The sequence below is a fragment of the Amphiprion ocellaris genome, chromosome 11, assembly GCF_022539595.1.
Source record: "Amphiprion ocellaris isolate individual 3 ecotype Okinawa chromosome 11, ASM2253959v1, whole genome shotgun sequence".
Classification (NCBI taxonomy): Eukaryota; Metazoa; Chordata; class Actinopteri; family Pomacentridae; genus Amphiprion; species Amphiprion ocellaris.
Genome location: NC_072776.1, coordinates 6,455,912 through 6,477,608, shown reverse-complemented (window position 1 = coordinate 6,477,608; position 21,697 = coordinate 6,455,912). Strand labels below are relative to the sequence as shown.

General features: G+C 40.7%; 1 protein-coding gene across 4 annotated transcripts; it reads left to right on the top strand.

The window, feature by feature from the left end:
* Positions 1-5,450: 5,450 nt before the first annotated feature.
* gpr156 (G protein-coupled receptor 156) lies at positions 5,451-20,617 on the top strand. Of its 4 annotated transcripts, none has more exons than XM_023284708.3 (10): positions 5,451-5,703; positions 8,072-8,224; positions 11,200-11,327; positions 11,417-11,552; positions 11,644-11,754; positions 13,950-14,075; positions 14,374-14,469; positions 15,154-15,390; positions 16,085-16,243; positions 17,571-20,617. In XM_023284708.3, exons 2-10 carry the CDS (start codon positions 8,084-8,086, stop codon positions 18,909-18,911), a joined length of 2,475 nt encoding a protein of 824 aa, XP_023140476.2. In that variant the 5' UTR covers positions 5,451-5,703; positions 8,072-8,083; the 3' UTR covers positions 18,912-20,617. The 4 variants fall into 4 exon arrangements, with proteins under 4 accessions (XP_023140476.2, XP_035810705.2, XP_054871046.1 ...); XM_035954812.2 differs by having other exon boundaries at positions 5,684-5,819; XM_055015071.1 differs by lacking the exons at positions 5,451-5,703; positions 8,072-8,224 and adding an exon at positions 8,479-8,839.
* Positions 20,618-21,697: the final 1,080 nt, after the last annotated feature.

Here is a 21,697-nt window from a genome sequence, read left to right as displayed (position 1 = left end):
CTTTTGTGATTCAGTTTCGTGTGACATTAGATGCAACAATGTAGAAAACATTTTAATTTTTTTGCATTTGAAGTCACATTCATGTTATTTTCATGTTTATATACAAGTTGTTTGAAGGGGAACTAGTTCTATGTGTTTGTGCACGTTAGGAGAGTTGTGTTTGTGCGTGTTTAAATGTGCGAATCCACTTTGTAGCTTGAATCTGTCCAGGTTTCATTTGCATATGAAGGTGAGTTAATTCTTGAATCTGAATGCTGAGAGATGTTTTCTGTAACCCTGAAGTAAGAGAAGCCAGAGTGAAATCATTCTGCTGCTAATCCTGTAACATTACCTGCCAAGAGCCACTAACTAGTTTGTTTCCTTTTCTCTCATCTCTTTTCACAGTTTCTGGTCCTATCTCAGCGTCTTTTTCAATTTCTTTCCACCTCGCTGTTTCTTTCAGCCTGGCTGGCAAGAATGATGCTTTGAGTTTGGCATATTTTGTTTGTTTTGAATGGTCTTTGACCAAGTCACAGCTGGGTTCCTGTGTTCTTCTACTGTGTCTTTTCTCCCTCATTTTTTTACTCTCAACTCTTGCACACGGGAGCCTTTTGCCAACAGCAGGCACCTAGGAAACACTCCAGCACACTGTGTGGAGTTGCATTACCACCATGTTTTGTGCACACACACACATATACACACTCTTGGTATACATTGTGTGTCAAACAAGGGGGTGTCGTCACAGATGCAACCTGAGATGGAAGCCAGGATGAAGTGCAGTGAGTTGTGATTGGCAGATGAGGGGAGTAGCTGTCACCAACATCCAGGAGTCAAATCAGCTTCTGTTCTTCAGCACGGACCTTGGATCACTCCTGAAGTGGGAAGATGCCATCCCTGCTTTAGTCACATACAGCCGAGCAAGGTAACTATGTTGTCTGTGTGGTTATAATTCTCCTATACAGTGATTGTCTTCATTGTTTTTGAAAATTACTATTTAAATTCAGATTTTTTTTCAGTTTCATGAGACACACTTCTCTTAACTTTGAGGCTAACAGTACATACGGTATTGCAGGTGATCAGCACATCAAAGAGGAAAGTGCTTCGATGTTAAGGGGTGGTTGATACTCTAATCCTCTTACTGCCCTCAGTCAGAGGCATACCAGCCCATATCAGCTCACAGTATAGCGAGTGTGCAGCAACATGCGTGCCAGACCTCACACATGACAAGTTTCACATTTACACTGAGCTGAGCCTTTACATACGACAGCCACACACTGCAGACACCCCGATAACAATCAAGCCTTGTCTTTGAAGTTACACTGCTAATCCCACGAGCAGAAAGTCTGCTTGGAGGGAGGAAGTAGTGGATGTAGGGTTGAGGAGAGGAGAGGTGGGCGAATAATCAGCCGCTGCTGAGTAACTCTGTTTAATTGCTGTGGTTAGTAAGTTCCTCTTTCCTGTTCCTCTGCTATTCATGCTGTCACATTCAGTCTTGACCTCATCATTTCCTCCTTTATTCATCACTTTGTAGTCACCGAGATTGTAATAAAATTGTCCCCCAGCTGTGCAGAACATTAGCGGAAACCTTTGTGAAGAGTTTTGACCACATCGGATAGTAAACATTTGATTTGTACCCTCATTGCATCGTATTTAAAGGGTATTTTTGGACATTTTTGCCTTGCGTTGGTTGTGTATAGTTCAGAAGCAGACCTGACAAGTGGTGAAAGAGAGAGAGAGGGAGACGACCTGCTGGAAATGAACCAGAAATAAATTTTCTAGTTTTCTTTGAACTTTTAGCTATAATTTTCATCAGCTTTTCCAAGACAAGTAATTGCATCTCGTTGCTTTATTGTTGGAGCTGAAGATGACATAGAGGTGATGCAGCAAAGACTCAGCTGAAAGTGCTACAAAAAAAGCATTTTTGGGGGGAGAAGTACTGTGGAATGCTCTGAAAAAGGATAGTAAGTGGCCCTTAAGTTGAGTTTTTCTTGATGGCATGTAATTTTTGATGCTTGTATGTGGGCTTTGGATGACTGGAAGCTGAAGCAGGGTTGGAACATGAATTATCTTCAATAATCAGTCATAGTTCAACTTTGTTTGAATAGAGTTTGTTTCATGATCTCAAATCCTGCTATAAAAAGGCCAACAGATTAAATTCAAAACCAACAAATAAACAACACAGTGCATTTAGCATTTAGCAGCTGAAGATTATTTCCTTTGTCGCCAGAGGAGACCATACAGCAAAAATGATGTTATAAAGTGTTGGATTAAGAGTGGAATTGTCTTCCAGATTCAAATCCAAATTAATGATTGGCTTCATATGAGCTTAGAACTGTTTCAACTCATTAATCACTCACATGATCTAGCAGTTATTACATCATCAGCTGTTATGCTGCCTTGTACCAGCAAGACTAAAAAAATCATTTTTGCAAACACACTGAGTAGGTTAATGCTTTACCTCTTACATTTACCATATTAATCACTGCCTGCATTAGAAACACAACAACTGGAACCTGCTAAAGAGCTTTGATCCAATGCTGCTAATCCAGGCCCATAGCAACACTGCAGGAGGAGCTGCAGCGTTCCAGAGAGGGATTTGTCTCCGGGTATGTTAGTGGGCAAACCTGGGCATGCCACAGGGGAGCGTCCAGGCTCTGGCAAGGACAGCACAGCGCTGGAAGGGGTGTGTGATGCTTCACACGGAGAACAATACATATCCACCCACACGCTCGGTCTCCAGCGTTACAGAACGGTGGGACTCGCTGGCTTTTTGGTCAGATGTTGAATCACCGTTGCAGATGCTTCCATGTCAGGAAACGGTGGTGCGGCCTGTCAGGAGTGGTTCAACAGGAAATGGCATGTCAGGCATTTTGAAAGCATTGCTTGTTTTTTGTTTCGCTTGGTGGACTTCCAGCCGCCACACGTCCACAACATGAAAGATAGAGACTGTTACCGACACCCGTATTTGGTAATTATAACATCTGAATGTTACTCTTGATCCCTGGTAACGTCAGTAGAACATGAGTCCTGTTTCATCCAGGTCAACCTCCCAGCCAACTTGTCCTTCTTGACTCCTGCTTTTTGAGTAACAGTCTCATGTCCTGAGATGAAATATTCAGGCTCCTGGTAATCTGAGTATCAGTGCAGCCAACCTGCTGCTGCTGCTGTGGTCTATTTGAACCTGATCTTTAGGGAAACCTGAGAGTGATTGCCATGCTTTGGCTGTAACAGAGCTGTGTTTCAGTCCCTCAATAGGGTACTAACATGGTGTCATTTGATCCTAACCCACATGTAGAGATGGTGAGTTTATGGGCTTTTGTCCTAAATCCTGCAGGAATTAACCACTTTGTTAAATACTGGGGGGGTCTTTTGCAAATGATCCAGAGTCCTGGCTGCTAATGAACATCAAATGGTCCGTTCTGAGTTACTTAATGCTGTATTATGGTTGTGTTGTGTAACTTCATAATCAGCTGTTCTCCCTTTATCAGAGCGTGGCAGCACCCGGTCTACATGAAAACATCTTTCAGCACCTTCCAAAAGGAGTGTCTTGGAAGGTGCTGAAAGAAACCTATAGTATAGATCCAACATAGACACAAGTTTGGTCTTGAAGCTTGACCTGATGGCATGCATCAGTTTCCTTTTACATTTAGACATAAACAGATGTTTAATTTGATTTATCTGTTTCTATTTGATTTGACTTTTGTTTTCCTTTAAACTAAAGCTTCAAACTGTAGGCGGTCTAGCGAGGAAGTTGTTCAAACCGTAGTAAATTTACTTTTACAAGATTCTATATAGATTGTTTTAAATTTATATATCCATGCTATCAGATTTTAATGTCAGTGCTGTTAGTCATCAGCACACTTAGTAAATAGTATCAGGCATTGGGTGAGCATTTAGAAGCCCAGTATTGTGCAAAATGCAGTCAGTCCACCCATTAGTATTTTTTGTTGATCATGTGAGTCTGTGCAGGTCTCTATGTGTTGTGTTTCAATCAACTCTGCATTTCTGGCCAGAGACAAAACAATTATTCTGAAATTGAAAACAAAGCTTTTGATTGATTTTATTCCAGGCCTTCCTGTTTTGATGCTAAGTTTATATTTTGTTTACAGTGTTTCGGTGTGTGCCAGTTTGTGTTTAAGTCCAGTGAGAAGCTTCAGTAACACAAAGTTTTTCATAACTAAAGCAATCTTCAGCAATGCACAAATATGAAGCACCCAGCTCCTTTTTATTTCACGGGTTTTTTAGTACAGACTGTGAATTTACGTGTAGAATGAACACTCAGAAACTGAAACTTTGAATAAGAGTTTTTCAAGAAAATTGGCAATTTTTAACATAAACTGTTAAACAGATTTGCAAATGAATCATAACTTCATGTATATTTTCTTTACGTTTAACACATGAAACTATTTAATTCAAGTTTAATAGTGAAGATGTGTCTAAAATTAGTGACAATTAACTCAAAAATGAATTCTTTCTATAATTTCACATTGATTTGTTCGTTAAATGAGACTATTATGTATGATTACAGAATTTTTCACAACAAAAATGTTGAATAAATGTGTTTTTGTCAGTATATAATACCTGTACGTCTTGCAAATCTTTAAAATAATAGATTTTATCATACATAACTTAAATTATCTAGCTATATATTGTTAATACTATACAATATAGGTAATTTAATTGTTTTTGTACTTTTAAATATCCTTGATTGAACATTAAAAAGCCACAAAATAAATAAAAAAAATAGGCTATACATAATCTCATGTAAAATTACAGGTAGAGATGAACAGAAAATTTTTACTTGTGGAAAACTACCTAGAATGAACTCGTGCTAAACCCAGGATAAAGAAAATCATGTGTGCGTAAAACTGAAAGGGGGTTTGATGAGTGGATGAATGAATAACCGCATATTCTTTTCATCAGAAATAATCTCCCTGAGTGTCTGTTAAGCTGTCAGTAGTGGTGGCACTCCCTCATCAGGAATGACCCCGAGTGTAGGCTCCCACTGTAAATCTCTGTGACGTCTTAATAACACCTTTATGAATCTTATAGCTGGCGGAACAAATGCAGAAATATTCCTGCTGGCTCACTGCGCTCACAGGGGAAACTTGTTTTGTTGTTGTCTTTTGATGTACTTCATCAGCCTGCAGAGCAATCTATCCACCATCTCTCATACATGACAAAACAGAGATGATGTCTGTTTCTTTTTCCATTTAAACAAACCCTGTTTTCAGTGCGTTTTATTTGGACATGGAGTGCGACGCCCTGTGCCGTAATTTGCCACCCAGCCCTCCTGGGAGCCCCTGTCACAACCACAGTGGCCACATCACACTCTGAACCCCCTCTGTGGCTCATTTGGAGCAGGAAAGCTTAAAAAAGAGAGAGAAAGAGAAAGAGGGAGGGAGAGAGCGCACAAACACCTCCTATTCTCTCTTATGACACACTCACACACCTCCCTCCCTCCATGCGCAAAGGAGGACTCCTGCAGTTTTGTGGACTTTTCCTGAGTGACAGGATCTTCCCGGAGTGACACTTTTACGGCGAGATCAAGTAGTGGGATTCTTTCCAAGTTTTGCAGCCATGGGAACTATGTCGCGATGTTAGACAACGCGTTATCTTTTGATTTATTTTCAGTTTTTATCGCAGCGTTTTTGAGTCTCGGTGCGCGATGGAGTCTGAAGCCGAACGGGGCGATGGGATCCTCCGTGCGCTTTGAAGACCGAGGTTTGCGCTTTTAAACTTCATTATGGGCTTCTTTACTTTTTTTTTCACTTCTTCTCTTTTAATTTTGGTTGACAAACTGGGTGTTTTACAGTGCAGCTTTAGTGACGCATCCATGGGTGAGCATCTCTTCTACCCAAAATCACCTCTGATAAATGTACTTCTGATGGAGATCACCATTTGTAGTCTGTAGATGTTTCATAAAATACTTCTGCTAAAATAAGTCTGCTCATAACACTCTTGTTTTACTTCCATAATATTTCCAAAAATGTTTATTTTCTCCTTTTAGCTGACAGTTTTATGGAACTCTAACCTCACAAGATGCTTCCTGAAGTGGCTTTCACACAACACTGCTGCAAGCTCCAAAGTTCAAACCAAATATTTTGATCGAATTTTGACAAATGCAGACTGTTTCATAGACCCAGGCTGCAAAATGCACCATGTGCCCAGAAATGACATGCACCAGGCCTGAGGCGGGATTTCAGTGCCCGTAATTGCATTCTAACTCAGCTTAAAGAATAAACTTATAAACGGATTACTGACTCAGAAGGAATGTTTCAATATTGCCCCCTGAACCAGGCTTTACATCTGGCCGTTAAAACGCTCTAATCTTTAAAAGATAAACAGAGTGATTGACAGGACAATGAATGGCTTTACTCTGTTTTTTATTAATTTTGAAGTCACAGGCCATCCATCCAGTCTGCCTTTAAGTGGTCTGTCAAAAATGGGGTAACTATGCCTGATAGGTAAAAAATAAATGTGCAAAATTCACGAAAAAGGCTTAAAATGAGGCTCAGAATTAAGTGAACAAGTGAAAGCGAAGTTGCAGACAGGCGAGGCCCATCCCACATTTAAATACGACATCCAAGGCCACAAGTAGCTCAGGTATTACTTGTGGTTTAGCCTTCAGGACTTCAAAAGGCACTCCTCATGACTATTCTGAACTGTCAAAACGTCCATAAAATCTAACTGGGCTTGGAGTGGAGCCCTGCTCTCGCTGATTACTCAGTGACCCCCACAGCTGGATGCTGGCCGACCTTTGTTGACCTCTGCAGGGTGGCGGGTTTTCTTCCAAGCAGAAACCTATGGAGGCTGGATTTTTTGAAAAAAAAAATGGCGGAAATGCCTCTCTTTGCCGGCTTTTCCTGCGGGAAGAAGCTGAACTGTGATCTAAACTTGGAAAGTGACGAAAGGACATGAACAGGAACTCCAGACATTTCCCAGATATGTTGCCCAGAGGGCCTCATTGTTCTGTTAACACCAGGAATTTTTGGAAATAGGTCACTGTGGACTTCATATAATAATTGACATCTTTCTGTATTGTGTGTTTTCTTCTCCTCATGTCTCAGTCAATTTAAAGAATTCCCACAGGTTTTCGAAGGATCCCAGAGATAAACGTTCTCAGAGCCTCTCAGATCATCTTAGTCATCCTACAGACAGTGTCGAGACCCGCGATGCCTAATTACACGCTTATAAACACACACCTGTCTGCCAATTTGTATTAATACAAGTGGTCGTACACTGTTTCAGCAGCATGTAGCTGAGTCACTGCAGCAACTACCATCATCAGACTCTCAGTCTAGCTTCAGAGTATCAGGTGATACCATGGCGCATAATTAACACTGCAACATGTCAGTGCAGCGTGGCGTAGCCTCATAAAAATGCCTGTGGCAAGAGTGACAAACTACTGTTTGGTGATAAAGTTTACCTCGTCAATCTCAGCGCTAAGTAACTGCGCTGATTGCAGATTATGTGGCTCTTAGTGAAACTTTAAATGATGGGTTTGGTGTATTGGAGTTGAAAGATTTTCTCTCCTTTGAAGTCGTCTCTCAATTTGTGCACAAATATGTTTGTGCTATAACACCTTCATGACATCGTGCTAGTGAGGCTTCCAGTCACACAGGGATCTTTGGTTGCTAAATTTGTGGTATTATGGTTGGAAGTGCTTCATGCTTTACCTTCATTTTAGTCTTTTTTTTATTTTTATACAAGTCTGAGTGTCCATCAGGCTTTTTAGTGCTTCATATTTAAAGCTTTCCCCTGTCGGTTCACTCTTAGTGAAGTGCAGAATTACTTCCATGTCCCTGTCACTCCTCTTCTCTGAGGTTTCTGTCAGAGCACCACACTGTGGTGGCACCAAGTCTTACAACTATTTAGTGCTTTACAACAGTGGAAACAGAAGCAGGACTTCACATAATATGCATTACATTGCTCTCTGATGCTTTCTCTGTTGGCATTCTGACCACACAAAACATGTTAGGACTAAACAGAGCATAAGAGATTTTATGAGTTTTCTTTGTGGTTTGCTGTAGGTCATTTTACTAAGAGCAATGTGTTGTATTCTCATGCATTATCGCTGATTCTTCCATAGGATGTGTGTGTGATGGTGGACAGACTGGGGCCGATCATGGAGCCTGAGCTGAACTGCAGCTCCCAGTGTGATTCCCCACTTTGCTTCATCCAGTCAGGAGTCAACAGGGAAGACGGCCTTGACATTCTGCAGAGACTATGTGGTCTCAGCACGGTAATCTCTTGCTCTTTTTGTCCACGTTAACGCACAAACTCATAACGATAGAGTTTAAAATGTAGCACACATATTATTTCAGGGGTCATACCCAGTTAACAGAATATAGGTGAAAGGTTAAAGTGTCTACATACTGTTTTAATACTATAGTCAAATATGTGCTGTTTTCTGTTATTTTAACTGCTGATAACGAACTGATCACGTGTATATTAAGAGTGATGAATGACACAAGACTCAGATAGTTTAATAAACATCTGTGAATTACTTGTAAAAGTGTTTTTTGTCTGTTCGTCTATTTGGGTTTGCAGTGTAAGATTTTGTAAATTTCTGTATTAAATCAGTAAAAAGACACATGAAATGAGAACATACTAGAAATGTGGTACTATTCCACTGGAGAAACCATTTAAATAGTAAAGATCCAGAAAGGGAATGGGGATGGACAACTGAAGCTATGTTTAGTACCATGTCAGTCGCTGGTGCCTTTAAGAGCAGAGCAGATCGGCACTGTGAGGCGGCCACAAGAAAGTCTAATGTGACTTTCCAAACAGAAACTATACACAGTGTCAAGGAACACAAACAAGCCTTTCTCTCTCTGCTACACCGCACAGAACCGAGGTGAGTTATCTCTTTGATTTCTTTCATGCTTTATGATGTTAATTTATGCATAAATCAGTCTCAAAGAGCAAATAGCATCTTCACCCAAGGGGGAAAGGAAGAGTGAGCCGCACTGTGTTTGCTTTGTTATGCTAATGTTTCATGTGGCAAGATAATATTTTAATGTACTGTTTTACTTTATTCTAATATCCCTGCAAACCCGCTTTATTATCTGTTGAACTCAGATGACACGAGAAGTGTTTAGCTAGAATGAAATACCCTTTGATGAAACGTAACACCGTGCATTTGTGGCTATTTGGGGATGTAGACGGCTCGCCCGGCACAAGTGTTTTTAAGCCTAACTGTGTAGTGGAAGGACAAAAATACAAGGAGCTGAGCCAACTTATTCCATAAAATGCCACCTGTTTTTTCTTTCTGGATGTGTTCCCAGATATGGCTACTGCTGGCAGTGTGCTGTCTAAGGAGCAACTTCTTTGCCCCATCTGTCTGGATTTGTTCAACCAGCCAGTCACCACTCCTTGTGGTCACAACTTCTGCAGGGAGTGCATACAAAGATACTGGCAGAGCGCTAATCTGGCCCAGTGCCCCATGTGTAAGCACAAGCTGTTCATGAGGCCTGACCTCAAAGTAAACACATTCATATCGGAGGTGGCATCTCAGTTCAAGGAGTTGGCAGAGAGGAGATATGAAAATGAAATCAACACCGTGGATGGATCAACAGGCCATGAAGCAGAGGTTTCATGTGATGTGTGTGTCGGAAAAAGGGTGAAGGCTCTCAAGTCCTGTCTGGAATGTTTGGCCTCATTCTGCGAGACTCACCTGGAGCCCCATCTTGTCCTCGGCACCTTCAAGAAACACCGCTTGATTAGCCCCATGATGAACATGCAAGACAGAGTGTGTAGGAAGCACGAGAAACTGCTGGACCTGTTCTGTAACACGGATCAGACGTATGTGTGCCAGTTCTGCATTAAAAAAGACCACAAGGCTCATCGCACTGTTCGCATAGAGGACGAGAGCAGAGACAGGAGAGCTCAGATTAGAAACATGAATGGAGAAGTGGAAACAATGATCCACTGCAGACAGAAGAAGATCGGCAAAATCAACCAAACTGTTCAACTCAGCAGAAGAAACACAGAAAGAGAGATCGAGGAGAGTCGACAAATCTTCAACAAACTGCTCCGGTTTGTCCAGAGGGGCCAAGATGAGGTGCTTGAGGTGATCAGTGCAAAGCAAAGGCAAGTGGAAAGCAGGGCAAGAGGGATTATCATGGAGCTGGAGCAGGAGATTGATGAGCTGAGGCACAGGAGCACCGAAATGAGCCAGTTCTCGCGCACCGAAGACGATCTTTACGTCCTCCAGTGCTTTCCGGATTTCTCTACAATTCCAGCCACCAAAGATTGGTCTGACATCTGCATGGAAAGCGCTGAATACGTGGGTACGCTGAGGAGAGCGGTCAGGAGAGTCTCCTGTCAGCTGGAGGAGACAGTAAAGGCTGAGGTGAAAAGGCTTTGTGAGACTGAATTTCAAAGGGCTCAACGGTGTGCCGTGGATGTGACGTTGGATCCTGACACAGCTCATCCCAAACTGGTGCTTTCTGAGAACAAGAAACAGGTTTATCACAATGATGTAGCCCTCAATCTCCCTGACAACCCAGCGAGATTTTACCCCGGCGTTAGCGTTTTGGGAAAGGAGGGTTTCTCCTCTGGCAGGTTCTACTATGAGGTCCAGGTGAAAGGGAAGACTGAGTGGGATATCGGAGTTGGACTTGAATCTGTCAACAGGAAAGGAGGGAGTATACTAAACCCAGAAAACGGCTACTGGACTCTGGGGATGAGGAAAGACGGGAGCTACTGGGCGCTCAGCAGCCCTCCTATTTGCGTGCCGCTGGTTGAGAAGCCCGAGAGGGTTGGGGTGTATGTGGATCTGGGGTGGGGCCAGGTTTCTTTTTATAACGTGGACTCTCATTCCCATATCTACACGTTTACCGGATACTCTTTCGGTGAAAGACTTTTCCCCTACTTTAACCCCCGGCGCAATCACAACGGGGTCAACTCAGTCCCTCTTATCATCTCGCCTGTCAATATCGAAAATTGATCTGTTTCTGCTACTTGAATCCTTGCAACTATTTTTTATTTAGCATTTTAGATATAAAGTTAAAAACCTGTAGTGTGATACTTGTTGCTCTGTGTGCCTGAATAAAATTTTGCCTACTGACATGAATCATGTGCTTCTTTTGATTGCTTTTGCGTCTATCATTCAAAAAAAGAAACTGCAGTTTTGGACTGTGCATGTACACGAGTTGCTTCTGAAACATTTTAGTTGTGATTTTAAGCAGTTTGCATGGATGTGTGTGCGTACAGATGGCAGTGGAGCTCCCGAGGCGTTCCCTCTCTCCAGTGCTGAGTGCTGTGGTGTGGACACTGCTCTCCTGTGGCATCCTGCTGGCATTCTGCTTCCTCCTCTTCACCCTGCGCTTCAAAAACAACAGGTAGAGTACAAAGTGAAACATACACAGTATATAAACCCAAAGAGTTCCAAAGGTTAACTTATTCACTGTCATGTGTGTCATATGATCAGGATAGTGAAGATGTCCAGTCCCAACCTGAATGTCCTGACCCTCTTTGGAAGCATCCTCACCTACAGCAGCGGCTTCCTATTTGCTATTGATGAGCGAGCTCACTCACAATCTGGAGCCTCTATAGCTGTGCTACAAGTAAGCATCTATCCAAATCGTCACTCAATACTTCATTATAGTGTTGGGTATTCTAGATTGTTAGGTAATCACATGGTGCTCTCCCCTGCAGGCTCGGATGTGGATGCTTTGTGTCGGGAGTACCCTGGTCTTTGGCCCAATTTTGGGGAAGACGTGGAGACTGTACAGAGTGTTCACCCAGCGAGTGCCTGACAAGAGAGTGGTAAGCAGATTCTTGGGTTTGGTTTGGTGGTCTTGTGTTGAGCATCAAGAGATCAGGGAGTTGAACTCAATAAAAATGACTACACCGCTGTGTAATATCACTAAAATGTTAAACGGGTCAAGATACAATGGCAGGACTTTTTGTAACATAGGCGACAGGTGTCATAGTTGACATTTTTTAGGCCTAAAATCAACATGGCCGCCTATAACCAAACACCACATGGCATTTTTACAGAAAGATTCTTCAAAATATTATATATACACAATTGAGTAAAATTGAAATGGAAAGTTATTTATAAAGATATTGTAGTAAACCTGTTGACGTGATAAATCCACACTTGACTCACACACTACTTTATATTAAATAACTCAGAAAGCCTTTGAGTCTGGCCAGTCTTTTGTTCAGGAGGAAATGACATCATGTGGAGCAGGTCATGTGATCTGGAATTAACACACTTCCTTGAGAGGTGTATTTGTAATGGGGAACTTAGTTGAAAGTGATTTCTCGAACACAGATACAAATTGTTGTTTTCCATATAAAACTTGATATATTGCCAAAAAAGAAGTATCTGTCATACATATACAAGCAATACACAATCCTCACAGATGACTAATTTCTGCTGCATTTTGCTGCAGTCGGTATGTTGCTCTGCTTTCAACTTTACAATCAGGTGTTTAAGTCTGGGGCTGTACTTGTCCTGACCACTTGTCTTGGTTTTCATTTTTTCTTCTTTAAAAACTCTTGTGTGGTCCTTGCAATGTGTCTACGATCATTGTCATGTTGGAAAATGCCTCATTCTCATATTCTCAAACACTGAATCATCTTTCACCCAGTATTTGGGAGTACAAACTTGTATCCAGTGTGCCATCTATAATGTCATCCCTCCTACACCATCTGTACTCATGCCACCCCATATCTGCACATTGACGCCTCCAGGTTTCACATTCAGCATCAAAGAATCAGCTTTCAATATTTATCAAGCCTCTTTTAATGTTCTCTGGCAAAGTTTAGTCTTGAAGTTTTTGTGAGCAACGGTTTTCTTCTTGGGCACCATCTGTAGAAGCAGTGTGCTCTGCTCTGTTTCACTGCTGCTGTCTGAGCATCACCGAAACACCCGCTTCTTCAAACAATACTTGTTCCAAATCAGACGCCCTCATCTGTCTGTTTCTCAGTGCACGATTGCCGAAATGGCAAATTTGTGTGTGGTTGTAATTTTTTGAAGACAGCTGCTGCGCCTTCTGTTTTTATGAGTTTCCTAAACCTCCTATCCGCTGATACAACCGTGTGTCAGCTTTCACTGATGCTCTTTTATCCTCTCACATCTTTTGTCAAGTCTTACAGTCTGGTTTCTTACTTGTTGAGGGAATTCCTCTCTATGTGGAGCAGTGTTACAGTATGCACAACCCAGGATACAGCTGAGAAGGCTTTGGTGTTCACAGAGTTGTTTTTTTTTTTTACAACCTTGCTCTTGCAGTTAGTATTTAATGTAAACGACCTGTTACTACTTTGCTTGCAGTTATTGCAGGTTAACTGACTTTTGTTGCCTCAGGCTTCTAATGTAGGGTCTGCATCTGATCAAACACCCCACACTTAATATATTATAATAGAATTAATTCAAGATGATCCAATTTAAAATAATGTAACATGTTAGTGATATTGTACAGGAGTGCACCTACATTTATACTGTAATTTGATTTTTCAGTTTTAATTTGCAACTGGTTTTCCACATTGCAGTTCAGATATGGGTTGAAGTGGATAAAAAGAAGTAATGTTGACAAAGCTTTGAAAGAAGACAGCAAAACATGAGGCATGACAGACATTTTCAGGCCAAGATGTGTGGATCTTATATAGATCTTATATAGATATTCATCATGCATTATCTGTTCATCTTAAACTTTTCTACCATCACCTAATTCCACCAAGATTGCTTTTGTCACATCTGTTTCTTTCTTTTTACTGCTGTGTGAATGTTATTATGGATATTTGTAATAACTGCTTCCATTTAAATAAAGAAGATCTGCTGACACCTTTATAATTTAGATGGTGGTAAAGTCTTGGTATGAACACTCAGGGAGCTTTTCAGTCCTTTTTATTACACCCTATCTGGTGTCTGACTAGTGTCTCTGTATGGGAATCAAAATCCTGCCCATGTGAAGTGTTTTGAATGCAGTTGGCGACTTTTCTTTCTGTCACAGATCATTCGTGACATCCAGCTCATGGGCATGGTGGCTCTGCTGATCCTGGTGGACATGCTGGTTCTCACAGCCTGGAACCTGGCAGACCCCATCAGGTGTTTGCGATCTGTCGGAGCCGTTGTCAAGGTAGGATTTACTGATGATTTTGTGAGAAAAATAAGAAGTTATGAAACAAGTTGGGATTTGGTTTTGCTGGACTGCAGAACAGTGTGAGAGCTGTGACATGGTTAACTTAATTTATGACTGATGAGCTCATCTGAACTGAATCATCGTGATTTGAATGAGCCTTACAGGAAAGCAGGCTTTGTGACTGCAGCAGTACAAACTCATCCTCCCACTAAAATGTCACTGTTGAATCGTTGTTGATGATAGAGCCAAAAGAATCAAGTGACAACTCACTGATAGTGTTGGTTTCTCTTGATAGGTGGTGGAGAGAGACATTTCTTACTCTTTGTCTCAGCTGGATTCATGCTCTTCTGTATACTCAAATCTGTGGATCATCATTATTGTGGTCCTGAAGGTAAATGATCTTTGTTCAATCACTATTCTAATGCAATAGTAAAGCAAATGACTATTTTGAGATATTTGCTTGTAATTATAACAATATGTATGAGTTTATATTGGATTTTATGTATTTTTTTTACATGCAAAATTGCTTTATTTCAATGTAGAAATAATAAAACTAGGAATTCGTATGCAGTAACAGAGGGCTTTCCTGGTACTGTATAATTTGTGCATGTTATGACAAGTAGTTGAAATGGTTAAGCTAGCGTGTCCAATGGGAACTGTTGCATGTCCGAGCTCAAAACTAAACTTCAGATTTCTAATATTTAATGGGTTAGTTACTTCTGAATGTATACTTCATCCTCTGTCATCTCAGAAGTCATTAAGGCCATTTAATACTGAAAATCTAGATCTGAAGTTTAGTCCTGAGCTTGGACATGCAACAGTTCCCGTTAGACATGCTAACTCAACCATTTAAACTACTTATTCTAACTTGTGTGTTTATTTACTGTCTAGAACCAAAGCTTTTATTTTGCAAGGAATAATGACTATTAAGCTTTTTATTGATAATCAGACAATATAAGATATTTCCTTGCACACTCTACAAACTACAAGAACTCAGCATTAACAAAAAGTTTGATTTAACCATGTTTCTTTAAAATATCTTTCTTTTCACTTCATCCCCATATCTTTTTCTTAGGGCTGTCTCCTCCTCTATGGCACTTATCTGGCTGGACTGACCAGCAACGTCAGCCATCCTCCGGTCAACCAGTCTCCCACCATCATAACCACTGTCTCTCTGGTCACCTTCTCCTCTGCCGTGGCCATCCCTGTGTCCGTCTTCTTGCAGGCCTGGCCCAACCTGGTCTACAGCACCGTGGCTGGAGCCATCTTCATCTGCACACTGGCCACTAACTGCATGCTGTTTGTGCCTCAGGTTAGAAACAAACACCACAAGATGCACATACAAGATGCATGACAGTGCTGTGAAAATGACATCTCAGGAAAAAAGTGCATCGTACCCACATTAATGCACCAGAGTTTCTTACTTTGGATCCTTTCTTTTTGATTAGAAAAACACCTCTAACATCTCCCCAGTTTAGTAGCTTCATCATGTAGTTAGAACTGTCATGCAGTGATACAATACAGTGTCTAGAAACCGGCTGTAAATATAGAGAATCTATCAGCCAGGCAGAGACTGCAGATAGACAGACGTATGACAGATGAATGACAGCTATGTGGATGACTTTCTCTTTTTGTTTGGATAAGGCTAGTAAATTCTATGAGTGACACTTGAAGTTTCCGTATGTGTGTCGGTTTTCCATGTCTGTCAATGGAGCGTGACTCACACAGAAGGTGTTTATGAGTCAAACCTACGTAGGCTGCTGCAAACAGGTTTATGACTCTCTAAGAGTCTGGCAGAGAGTCTACGTTACAATAAAGGAATGCATCTCCGGTGGAAAGGAAGGAAATACTTGAACAATGAGCATCTCGCTCAAACACACCTGGTCAAAATCCCAGGTCAAATCATGACGTTTTCTCCTAGTGTGTGCAATGTAGCACTTGCTGGAAATTAGTGTAACCTACCGCATTTTTCTGCTCTCTAAAATATCACACTTGCCACCACACAGCTGACCCAGTGGCGGCAGTTTGAAGAGGATCAGAACAACCCAAGTCAGATGGCCAAATATTTCAGCAGCCCCAGTAAGAGCCAGGGTTCTGTGTACAGCCAGGATGAGATCTACTACCTGCTGGGGGAAAACAGCTCTATGAAAAAACTCCTGAATGAGGTACGGTATTGATGTATTTTCTCTAAATCCATTCAGTAAGAAGAAACATGAAAAGAATTTAAATGGAAATTCGATTTACTGTCTCCATTTTCCTTAATATCAGTCGTTTACACTGCATAGTTATTCAGCTGGTTTATAAAATGTGTGCTATTTTAAGCTATATTTTTGTATTCATCGCATTTTTTGACTAAACCCAGAGTAGAACTCACATTAGCAACAGTTAGCATCAGTTCATTGTAGAGCTCCAGGGAGGTGATGGAGGTGAATGAAGGAAGCTGAAGAGAGCAGCAGGATGGAGAAGGAGTGACAAACAGCCACATGACTGTTGGTCACAGCTGAGTCACTAATAGCTTCACAGTTGTTCAGAAAAGTGCACAATTTTTAGTTTTTTTTAGAGAATGTGGTTGGTGTAAATAATTAAATTTTGGCTTTTTTTTTTTTTTTTACACAACACGTGTAGGGTAACGTGGTTTTGATGAAATGTCATGTTTTTTTGGTTTCATTGTTGATGACATGGCACTCATGATTAATTCAAGGTTACAGATTTTAAAGAAGAGAATCTAAAAAGTGGGCAGAGCAGGGTAATGACTCTTAGTTCTATTTAAGGCACTTTTTTTTTTTTTTTTTTTTTTTACATAATCTGATTGGAATAAACTATATTTGGCAATTTTTTTTTTACATAGCACATATAGAATGAAGTCATTCTGGTGAAATATCTCAAGGAAAAGCCAGAATTATTTACACTTTCAAAGACATGTCCCACATTGTAAGTTCAAGGTAGCTCAAGTTGCAAATGTTAAATAAGTGAGCGGAGCAGGGAAATGATTGTTAGTCAGAGTTTTACTGTTGTGTCAAGGAGCACAGAATTTTTCGTTTTTTTTTTTTTTTTTTTTTTTTTTTTACAGATTCTAGTTAGAGGAAGCAGTTTATTTTTACCATTTTTTGCATGATTAATGTACAGTCAAATAATTTTGATGAAATGTCATAATTCAAAGCTTATTATTGGTTACATTTTTGCTTGAATGGCACGTCATTAGCTTAAGGACTGCCAGAATGTTGCAAGTCCAAAGATATTTTTTGTTTTGCAGTTTCTGCATTTGATAAATGTTGTAATTTTAGTGATTTGAAAAAAAAAGATAACATGCCTTTCAAACCCACCAGTGGGTTTAGTGATTTAGAGAGTTAATAGAATAACATTATTAATTAAGTAAGCAATATTGCTCTGTTTGTATTGATTCAAAATGCAAGAAACCAATGTGCAAACTTTCCTCAGGAGCAGATTTTTTCTGTATGTCTCAAACTTGTGTTTCTCAATGTAATCTTGCAGAAGAATGCTGTGATTGACAGTCTTCAGGAGCAGGTGAACAACGCCAAGGATAAACTCCTTCGACTCATGTCAGCCAGCCAGCCGTCTGAGGACCAGGACATGGACTCCTCGGCCACCAACCTCAACTCCTCCTCCACTCAGACCACAGAGCTTCAGTCTGAAGGCCCCTCTTCTTCTTCGCTATCTCAGAGAGAGTCTAAATCCAGACTCTCACCCCCTCACCTCTCTCCTTACCTCCCCGCTGCTCCTGTTTCATTATCTGTGGTTTCACCGTCCTCTGAACCTCCCTCTGCTCCAAACTCTGCAGCCCCTATTTCTGTTTCCTCCCCTCTCCCGGTTGAAGTTTTCATGAGTGAAACCCAGAGAGATGTTGCCGTTACTGGCCCTTCAAGCAGAGACACAGCTGAATCCAGAACAGGGGAGGATCTCAAACAGTCCCTCCCGTTTCCTGGTTTACTCAGGACAGCGGAGGAGACGGTGCAGTTTGTCACTTCTCTACAGTCCCGTAGAGGTCTAAACCCCTCTGAGGCTGACACTCAGAGTGGTCTAACAGTTCAGCTGGGACCAAACGCAAGGCCAGCTGGTTTTATTAGCAGCGAACAGTTGCAGGAGATCCTCCAGGAGCTCAGCGTGGATGCAGTTATGGAAACCACACTTCGATCTCCGGGTCAAGCATCCAGAACGACACTGACTAAAACATCCGCACTCTCCCCTCTCTCCTTGCCAACGCCTTCCTCCCCTCATCCACCTGTTCTCTTCCGCTACCCCAGCATCTCCCCCTACGCCATGAGGAAACGTCGGCCGCCCTTTCACTCCCCCAGAAGAGGTTTGTCCCCTCCCTGCTTCTTCACAGGATCAGAGATTCCTGCATGTGGGAAGACAGGAGATACTTGTAAGCACCAAAACAACCCAGGAGAACTCCCTGAAGGCATCACGGTGGATGACGCCTTTCTGCAGGTTTACAGCAGCGACCTTGATGTGGAAAAAGAGGAGGAGGAAGAGGATGCAGAAGGGCATGGAGTTAGAAAAAAATGTCAAAGATGTATTTTAAGGTCTCACAGATGTGCAGAGCAACATGAAATGGAAGTGGGTGGTGAAAACGAGCAGCGCCATAAACGTATCAGAGACTCCTGTGGGTACTGGGACTCGGACTCGAGCAGCTCGACAGATTATTGCTACTACCACCGTCCTTACTGTGACTCTTGCCTGCAGCGAGGCTCGCTCCTGAGCTCGGACAGCTCCTCAGACTCCTCCGACAGCGAGTACGACGACTATACGAGCCTCTACCGCTCCCCGCGGCCCGTGGTGTTCAAAGAAGACCTCAAACCCACCTTTGTATGAACACATTCACTGCACTTTAGATATTTATCCATTTCCACCACTTGAATTTATGTCCTCACAAATGTTGTGCTTCTATGATGAGAGATAATTTGATAATTGATACATACCATATGAAAAGATGATCAGTCTTCTTCAATCTTGCATTACTGGATGGTCATTATTTTACCCATGAGGCTAGTTTTGTATCTCAAAGGCACACATTGTTGTTTGTTTTTTAATATTTCTCATGGCATTATTTGTATATTTCTACTGGCAGATGAAAGTCCTTGACATTTAGAAAAGTGCTTTTTCAAGGAACTTAATTTTAAAAAATGGGATGACAGAAGCAACTAAATTTAAAAAAAGTAGCAAGTAAAAGCACAATGATGCAAAATCAAAGAGTGTCACAAAATATTATGTACACTCTATTAGCTGTATTTATTTTGATATTTATTTGCCGATGTTTTGGTGTACTTTATGGTTCATTTTTTTTTACTATTTTACATTATCATACGTATATTTTAAACTGATGTAATGTCATTTTGTTGCAGAATCTGAGATCTCCTGAACAGCCTTTATGGATCTGTCTAGTTACTTTTCTCTGTGTGCTTTTGTTCTCAGTATCATGCCCTGTCTTAAGAGTAATTAATATGCAAAGGTAGCAGTCAGTTGGAGTGTTTGCCTGATGTGTGTCTGTGTGAGAGACAGAGACCTGCTGACCTTTGGCTTCTAAATCCTTACTCAGGACAGCGAAAGAAACTCCACACCACTCGTTCTGCATCTTTTCCTGTTTTACTGTAGATGAGCCTCCTCAGCATGAACGGCCAAACAGAAAATGTCAAAAACAGCGGCTGGATGCAAGCCTACATTAATGTGCTCAGGGGCCACGGTGCAAAAATGGGCCCCTGTTAAGTCCCACTATCACATTACCCCAAAGCACTCAAACCAGCCTGTATTTATGTGCATATGTATTTAAGGCATATACTATATAAGCATTAATTTGGACATCAAACAACTGATCCTCAAGATTGTGAAAAAACTACAGGAACTACCTTAGGACCCTCATCATTTCAGTTTATAATTGTGCCTAACAAATGTGTCATTAAGCAAGCATATTACCAAAAAGAAACTGTGTTAGAGGATCTGATATAGTTGCATCCCTTGTTTCTTTGCTGACCTTCATTTGACTTCTAGTGCTAAAAGCAATGTTTTCCCGTATAAGAAGAGCTCCAGCCTCCATATCATGAGACTCTAATCATCAGTAAAATGGTTCATGAAGACAGATTTCCATAATATTCCTGCAAGACAGACAGAAACTCTCTTCCATCTTATTTCAGATTTCTCTTTCCTAACTTGCCGTTTGCTCTCACTCCCTTCCACTATCTGTATTTTTTCCTTCCGCAAATGGGGAAAATGTGTGTTTGCCGGGGGAAGTGTTGCTATGAAGGGAAAAACACTGTCTTGCATTACTTCTGCTCAGCTGCCTGCTTTTGAGATGCTGCTGCTCTCTATTCTGCATATGAAGCATTGAAGGGCAGCCTGGGAGAAATTCCCTTTGATATGGAGCATTGCAAAGTATAAATAAACCACACAAAAGACAGACCAGCAGCCCACCGATCACTGTGAAGGAGGGAAGACTTTCCTGCCACGCTAAGATAGCTGACCTGCATTCTGTTTCCGATGAGCAACACTGGCATACTGAGGAATAAAAAGCTGTTGGCAATCAATCACCTGTGTTTATTTTATACATTTGTTTCCCTAAATAACCTGATGCACATTATAAAATGAGTTACACAGCGGTGACAGTCACACTGATGCATGTGAGGGCAAGTGAGTTTAGGTCACCAGAGAGGCATAAAATGTACAACTAGCTAATAAATCACCCTTTGTTAAGGGTTTAGAATTTGTACCTGATTGCTTTATTCATGGTTTACGCCTTACAGATTGGTTAAAACCTGTAAATAATATTAATTTCTAGACTTGAAAAGGTATTTCACTGATTGGAATCAAAGGTTTGCCATTTAAACATTCACAAAATATTATTTTTTTTAACCAAATATTAAAAAAGAAAGCCATTATTGCTACACATGTAAAATGTACAAATAAGGCAAAGATATTAAATCAGAATTAAATGTTGATTATAAATAGGAAATATGGCATAATATCAAACTGTACAGCCTATTGTTGACAGAAATTTGTGATTTTATATTTTTATTTTGTTTCAGAAAGTGCTTTGCAAATTGAAAAAAGAATTTACATTTAAATAAAAACAAAAATGTAAATGTCAAAATGCCTTTTACCAAATAATGCTTAAGATGAAAAATGAAGAAAAGGAATTTTTCAGAGGTTCAAGGTTTAAGATTCAGCTTTATTCAGCAATGCACTCTGCAGTCTGTGTTACAAACTAAAAATAAAATGTACAAATAAGTCAGATGTGTTAAATTAGAACACAATCAGTCATAAATAGAACAGGTAGTGTGAAAACAAAACTAAACTCTGAGCCATAATACCACACGCCAGCAGTAGCGAATTATATGTGCAATAAAGATAATTCAAAGAATTGGGGTAGTGTGGGACTAAATTTTAGCAACAGAATTTTATTCATTGCATTTTTTATGCACACAATGCAGTTTAAACTGCAGTGCAAATTGAAAAAGAGAATAAAAATAAATACCATAAACAGCAAATATTAGGGATAGAAATCCTCAGCCAAAGGAATTTTTCAAGGCTTTAAGGTTCGGCTGCAATCTGCAATCTGTGCTACAAAGTCAAAATAAATTGAATAAGTAAGTCAAATATGTTAAATT

What these genes read in the sequence shown, in the direction of transcription:
- gpr156 (XM_023284708.3), top strand. Translation starts at nt 8,084, where the DNA reads ATGGTGGACAGACTGGGGCCGATCATGGAGCCTGAGCTGAACTGCAGC. An exon ending in GACTATGTGGTCTCAGCACG is followed by an intron (nt 8,225 to 11,199) that starts GTAATCTCTTGC and finishes GTGTGCGTACAG; the next exon opens with ATGGCAGTGGAGCTCCCGAG. An exon ending in GCATGCTGTTTGTGCCTCAG is followed by an intron (nt 15,391 to 16,084) that starts GTTAGAAACAAA and finishes GCCACCACACAG; the next exon opens with CTGACCCAGTGGCGGCAGTT.